This window comes from Alexandromys fortis, unplaced genomic scaffold (assembly GCF_014885135.2).
Source record: "Alexandromys fortis isolate MF-2015 unplaced genomic scaffold, M_Fortis_MF-2015_v1.1 scaffold_19, whole genome shotgun sequence".
Classification (NCBI taxonomy): Eukaryota; Metazoa; Chordata; class Mammalia; order Rodentia; family Cricetidae; genus Alexandromys; species Alexandromys fortis.
Window position 1 is genome coordinate 6258280 of NW_026067890.1, and position 7383 is coordinate 6265662.

The 7383-nt window shown below is 45.6% G+C and overlaps 1 protein-coding gene across 1 annotated transcript in view; it reads left to right on the forward strand.

Annotated features, from left to right (window-relative positions):
• Positions 1–7071, forward strand: part of Alg14 (ALG14 UDP-N-acetylglucosaminyltransferase subunit) — a 65512-nt gene extending 58441 nt beyond the window's left edge. Inside the window, exon 4 of the mRNA XM_050145577.1 lies at positions 6634–7071. Within this exon, the coding sequence (XP_050001534.1) occupies positions 6634–6864 (231 nt within the window). The 3' untranslated portion in view covers positions 6865–7071. The remainder of the gene's footprint in view (positions 1–6633) is intronic.
• Positions 7072–7383: the final 312 nt, after the last annotated feature.

A 7383-nucleotide genomic window follows, 5' to 3' on the forward strand; every position in this document is an offset into this window, starting at 1 on the left:
TCCCTCTCAGGTGCGGGGCAGAGACAGCTCTCTTATGCCCACGCCATTGGGGCCAGCCATGTTGGTGTCCAAGGGCCACGCTGCGGCTGGGACCGTACCAATCTGAGTTGGCATATACTGCCACCCGGGGCAGTAGTGACATTTAAACCTGGCTCCTGCCGAGGACCATGTCTGGGTCCTACCATGGCTGAGTTCTGTGCCAAAGTCCAAATCCTGTATTGCCACCAAAGGTCGCACAAACCCCACAGCCTGAGACACTGGTGGTGTCCAGGGGCCATGCCGCTGCCAGAACCATCCCACTCTGAGTGGCCAGGATGTCATCCAGGCCTAAGCTGCAGCTGAGGGGCCATGTCTGGGTCTGTTGTTCAGTTGTAGCTGGGGTCTGTGTTGACATCTGTGGCCCATTTCATCTCGGGGCCATAGGAACCATGTGGGATGAAATCAGAGGTCTATCCTGAGCCATCCATGTCCTTTGTTGGCCCAGGGCAAGCTGGCCCTTCCTCTTAAAGGCCACTGCAACAAGAGAGCTGGCCCCAACCCTCACAGGAGAGCTGACCCCTGCTCTCAGGAGAGATGGCCCCACCCCTTACCACAGGTGAGGGAGAACAGACCCTGATGGCCTGGACGGAGGGCAGCTGGCTCCACCCCCTCACTCCAGGCAGATGACCCCAATGGCCAGGAATGACCAGCTCGGCTACCACCAAGACCCACAGCTGGCCCTTGAGTTGGCCCATCCTAATAGCCACCCCATCTAGGACCTGCTGGAGCCAGTGAAGGCACTGGTCCTGTGGAACAATACCAGCAGGATCTCCACGACCCAGGGCTGCCTCGGGATATCCCAGAGGAGTTCAGTGAGTACCAGAGCCCAGAGGACTTGAACCAGCGACTCGTGGCAATGCACACTTGCTAGTAAAGCTGATTAGACAGAAAGGGTATTCTGTGTGACACATTGCTCCCAGTGCCACCAGGTGTTGGAGAGGTGGGAAAGAAGGAAAAATGAAGACGTGGGTTTTTAGGGTTTTTTTGTTTTGCTTTGGGTTTTGTTTGTTTTGTTCTTGTTTTATCTGTTTGCTTGCTTTGTTTTGCTTTAGTTTGATTTTTTAATTTTCTCAGGGGCGGCGCTGCAGGGATGAGGGGAAGGGTATAGGGGGATGTGAGGTGAGCGGAGCTAGGGTACATGATATGAAATTCCCAAAGAATAAATAAAGAAATTATGTTAAAATATATGTATTTTTTAAAAAAAGAACGGCAGCTTTGCATGACTCCAGTTTTGGATCAACCTAACTGCATGTCTCTGGCCCATAACCAACACAGCACCACAAGTGTCTCAACTCCAGGTTCAGGGCTGAGAGGGGATTACTGCCAAGCCAGGAGTTAAGTTCAGACTGATGAAGTCAAACATGTCTTTTCATGCATGTAGGGATTATATTTCAGCCAGTGGGACTTGCCCTGTTTGACCCAAATGTACAGAACAACAAACCTCTTATGACCGTCCTTGGTCCTCGACTGGAACGTCTCCCCTCATGACTCCGTATGTACAGTGGCCTGACCTCTTCTGTTTTCTACATCTCTGGCATGCATTACCTTTAAGTGCATCTCTCGGGCTTCCTGCTTTCACAGTGTATTTATTGATTTGGTAATTCATCCAGCAGATACACATTGAACAGCTGCTGGTTGGCACCGCCAATAGTCAGGCTAGTTAGAAAGTTAGACAAAATAAAGGATTATGCCAATTGGTATGCTTTTTTTCTTGCCAGTCACGGAAATTTTGATTGACACTGGCATAAGCACAGATAGAACATATCCCCACACACACCTGGCAAGCCTAGTTTGGGGAGGATCTGGTTTCCTTCTGCAGGAACAGCTGGATTCATGGAACTTAAACCTGGTCTTCAAAGGGACCTGGCCTGTCTTCATCTCTCAGCTCCGCTTGCCTTTGCAGTTGGTGGCTTTATTCTCGAGTTCCCACTGATAAGAAGTTAGATGTCAGGAGTCCCAAGTTCACACACATCTGGCTTCCAGAGCGGTCGAGAAAGCACTGCTCCACCCTGGCATGTACTATAACCTCAGTATGGAACAGGAGGATAACCCATAAATTTGAAGCTACTCTGAGCTATATAATAATTCCCAGGCTAGCCATCTAAAACTATGTAACACCCTATCTCAGGAAAGGAAAGGAAAGGAAAGGAAAGGAAAGGAAAGGAAAGGAAAGGAAAGGAAAGGAAAGGAAAGGAAAGGAAAGGAAAGGAAAGGAAAGGAAAGGAAAGGAAAGGAAAGGAAAGGAAAGGAAAGGAAAGGAAAGGAAAGGAAAGGAAAAGAAAAAGGAACTTGCACTCAGTGGACCCTTTAGATGGCCCACCCTCTTGTGGTTTCTGCCTGTCTTGTGTGTCCTTCCCTGAACCAGTGTCATTTGGCAGAAGAATCCAGGGCTCTGGTCAGACAGGATTTATGTGTCCCTTCCTTATAGGTGGATATAAAGTCATTCAAACACTTAAGTCAAGAGCGAAGGATATACTGGTTCTCCTGAGGAAAAGGTAATAGATGTTGGCTGTTGACCAACATAAAATGAACTCAGTGGTATTTTTGTAGACTTTTTGCGTTGTTTTGGCTTTTTTTAAAAAAAAAAAACTTTTGCCTGTTTGTTTTGATTGTGTGTGTGTGTTGAAGGCCTTGTTTAACTTGCTTTTCCAACTTTTGTTTGTTTGTTAGAGAGAGAAAAAGAACAAAATTTGGTAGGTAGGGAGATAGAGAGTATCCTGTCTTGGGGAAAGGGATAAACCTGATGAAAATATACTGTATCAAAAACAAAGAAAACCCTGTGGATGACAGCCGTTATGCTAGCCCACCGCATAAGTTATGGTTAGGTATGGGATGAGCGGCCAAGTAGAAATGGACAATCATCACCAAAAGGGAGCCTTTGACTCCACATGGGCTGAAACATAGAGTAGTCTCTCTCTTTCCTACCCCTTGCTCCTGCCTCCTTTCTTCCTTGTAAGCAACTTTGTTCTGTTGCAGACGTAGATTTTCTGTGAAGTAAGTTAGGCCAGTGTGGTGCTTGCAGGCTGGTGAGGAAGAGACAGCCAGGGCAGTGAATCAGCGCCCATTGAGAATTGGGGTTTTCAGTCGTTACATTTAATACCAGGCTTCTTGGTAGCCTCCTTTCCCCCAGTTCTTGCAGTAAGTCTCTCTGGTATGCTTCCTGGAATAATAAAATCATAATCTGCATGTAAATAAAAAAAAATCTAGGCTGCTGCAAGTCAGAATTAAAATATGTGGTTAATTAAAAGTGGTTTTCCTTGAGATTAGTTTGCCTTTATTTATTTATTTTTCTCCAATTCCCTTTTACCTCCTTTACCCAGGGCTAGAGGTGAAAGCCAGGATCTTGCACACACTGCATCGATAACCATATCCCGGCCTATATCATGTTTCCCTCTGGCTTGTTGGTCTATGATTTTGTGGTTTTGCTGTGCCTGGGCCTTTTATATAAGGTGCCTCCAAGTACGGAGCTACAGACTGGTGAGAAACAAACAAAATACCTTTGCTTTTCACCTTCCTCAGCCTCCCCTTTCCATCCCTGGTAAACTGTTTAGGCATCTCTCACCAGCACCCCATCATTTGCATATGTATCACTTGTATCGAGAGTCAGCTGGATGTTGAAGTGAACACACATGGACAGGTATTTGAAGAAATACATTCAAATGTATTGTGTCACTCAAGTTCCGACAAGCTTTAGTTTTGGCCCATGCTGCTTTAAAGATTAATATAAACCCAAGGACCAGGAAGTATTTTAATAGTTGTCGCCTGGAAAGATGTGGCGGTGTTTCAAGTCCTTCCTGGTTGTCTTGACGACAGAGACCAGGGATGTTGCTGACCTCCCCGTGATGTGCAGGGCGGGCCCGCACCTGGGAGGGGGCATTCTAAAGCCTTGAGAGGATTCCGAGTGAGTCTGCAGGTACCAACCAAAGTAGAGGCAGACTGGCATCCTGGGACTGACCAGTAGCTTAGCCTGCTTTCCTCGTTTTTAAGCTAGGAGGATAACGGAAGGAAAATGTAACCTGAAGTCATATCACCTCTCCACCTCCTAAACCTGTGATCAAACAGATTGCCTTCTTATCTACCAGAAAAGATAGTTTAGCCTCTCTCAAATGATTACTGTGAGTAGCAATTAAAGCATTTTATGTGCAAAGTGTTTGGTGTGGTCTGCGGCCATAGGGAGCTAATAGTGGTGGTGAGGGCTACTGCTGTTGCCCAGACTTGGGTCCCTCAGCCCGTAGACCTCGTCCACCCCACCTTGGTACTGCTTTGAGAGTCTGCGAATCTAAGGGGGATGAAAGGCTAGACTCTGGCCTCGCTTAGTCGCTGCTAACCCAAGAGGCATCCTAAATGAAAATTCTCTGTAAAACATGGAAACCATTTAAATCATCAGATATATATATATTTCCTCCTGAGAACGGGCAGAGAGAGCTCTGTGAAGGTGTCTGGGTGGTCCTGCTGGCAGGAAAGATGGAGCAAGATGACCCTTGCAACCCAGAGGCAGGTTGTCCATCCGGGTGAGAGGCCCTGTTTGGCAAGGACGTTCAGGCCTGTGTCTGAAGCCCCATCCCCTGGAAGACTGATGTTTTGTGGATTTGGTTTTGGAAGGCTCACGTGACTCTCCACATGAGCTAATAGGCATGTGGAGACAGCTACAAGCCTCCTGTTTCGTAGCTGCGAAGCCAAATGATTTATTGGGTTTTACTAATTCAGTCAATATGGGCATATGAGGAACTCTACAAACCTTTTTCCTCTCAAGCAGTCATAAATTATCTTACTAATAAGTCTACGAAATAAGATTCCTCTCATTTCTTCAAAGACCAATAAAAATTCTTTGTAGTTGTTCTGTAATTAGAATTGTTATTTCTTTTGTTAGATTAAATTTGTTTAAAATGACTGGCTTTCTGTAGGTATCAGCAGAATTCCAGAGATACTGGAGCCGTCTGTGTTACAAGCACAGACTCAGGTTTTTTGAGGAGGAAATGAAAGCTCCATTCATGTGGCAGTCCCCTTCTGAGTGTCCCATCTGTGGGGCTGGAACCCCAAGAGATACTACATCATAGTCACGGAGAACATTTTCTTCTACATTAAAAACACCTTGAAGAGTGGGAGGAGAGAGAATATGGGCAGAGAGCTCAAGACCCTGATGGGTTCACCCACTGGAACAGTCTACCTGAGCTAACGGGAACTCACCAACTCCAGCTGGACAGGGAAGGAACCAGCATAGGACCAAGCTAGACCCTCTGAATGTGGGTGACAGTTGTATGGCTGGGGCAGACTGCGGGGTCACTGGCAGTGGCACCAGGGTTTATCCCTACTGCATGTACTGGCTTTTTGGGACTCATTCTCTTTGGATGGATACCTTGCTCAGCCTAGATAGAGTAGGAGGGCCTTGGACTTTTCCCAAAGCAATGTGCCTTACCCTCTCTGAGGAGTGGACAGGGGTGGGAGGTGGGGAGGGAGTGGGAACTGGAATTGATATGTAAGATGAAAAAAGCTTGTTTTCTTTTTTAAAAAAATAAAATAAATATAAAAGAAAACATGTAAATAGAAGAAAAAAACTGAATGGATCATAGTTAGTTGGGTTTTGTTTGTTTTTGTTTTCTCTGTATTGTGGAGCACTGACCATTTGTGAGGCTCCGATAAGACTAAATCCTCCATCCCATGAGTACCTGCCGTGCACTGTGCCCCCCCCCCAGCTCTATACGCTACAATACAGTTTGCAAGCTTCAGGCAAGGGGCTGGAGGTTGAAATACACAAACACACACAGAGACAGACAGACACACGGACGTCTGATCACTGGTAAGAAACCCTTTATTCAATAGCACCATGGAGGCTTATATACCCAACAGTCAAGTGGGCCAACAGGTGAAAACCTTATGCTCTGATCCTCAAGGCAAGGCACAACTTTTAGTAACTCTAATCAGAAGGCTCTAGCAGGGAAGAGCAGCTGAAGGCCGGGACTCCAAATGGTCCCAACAAGTACCAAGTAATAACCAAACACTGTGTCCGAGGTCTGAAGTTAAATGATCTATGGGGTGCCAGGGAGATGGCTTGGTAGGTAAAGTACCTGCTATACAGACAGCATAAGCATCTGAGCTCAGACCCCCAGCACCTACCCAAAAGCCACGGGATTAATTAATTAATAGCCCTGCATTGGTGGGTGGAGAGAGACAGATGTAGTATTCGAGGCCTAGCCAGTCACTTAGCCAAAATGGCAAGCCCCAGATTCAGTGAGAGACCCAATCTCAAAAACTAAAGTGGAAAGCAATAAAAGGAAACTCCCCAATGTCTGCCTCTGGCCTCTGGCCTCTACCTTCACATGAATGAGTCCATGTACAACAGAGAGACAGAGAGGATGATGAAGAAGTTAACCCAAGTGTCACAGCTGGAAAACAGGTAAGCCAAGACAGAGCTCCACATGACCTCTGAGCACACTGCCTTCAGTACACACCATCACATCTTTTTAAGGAAGTCTTAACTGGATTAATAAATCTACCCCTCCTCCAATACTAGAGTGTTTAAATTCAGAATGGTCCACTGAAGACAGGATTCTGTATTTTGATTTGGTCTTTTTTTTTTCTTTTTTTTTTTTTAAGGTGCTGTGTAATGGACCAGGAACATGTGTTCCTATTTGTGTGTCTGCCCTGCTCCTTGGGATACTTGGAATAAAGAAAGTGATCATTGTCTACGTCGAGAGCATCTGCCGAGTGGAAACTTTATCCCTGTCTGGGAAGATTCTCTTTCACCTCTGTGATTGCTTTATCGTTCAGTGGCCGGCTCTTAAGGAGAAGTACCCCAAGTCTGTGTACCTTGGGCGAATTGTTTGACAAGAGGCAACTTAAGAATCTTGAGAATTAATGCAATCACCAATAATGTCTACTATATCTATCTATCTCTATTGTAAAGTTCTCCAAAAGCTCAAAGAATAATCAGGGGTGAAGGACTTAAAGTGTGCAGATAACTCAGTGAAGAAAAACAAATAGCTTTGTCTGCACATCAAAATAGTTTTCCAAATAAAAGTGTATATAACACTACTTGCAGGTTTTCTTTTGACTCTTATATAGCCATGGGGACTTTTTGTTTTGGGTTTTTGTTAGGGTTTTATTTTGGGGGGGGTTGGTTTTGGTTTGTTTTTCTCAACCTAAATATAGAGTTTGTATGTTTGGTAACATTTCCTGTTTTACAGCTTGAAATAAAATAAGAGGATTTTACATTATAAAAAGATACGAAGAGGATAAGCCGGGCTTAGGGCTAGGCCTTGTAACTCTAGTGTGTGATTGTGCACTCGGGAGGTAGAGGGGGGAGGATCAGGAGTTCATGGGTCTCCTTGGCTAGCTAGCAAGTTT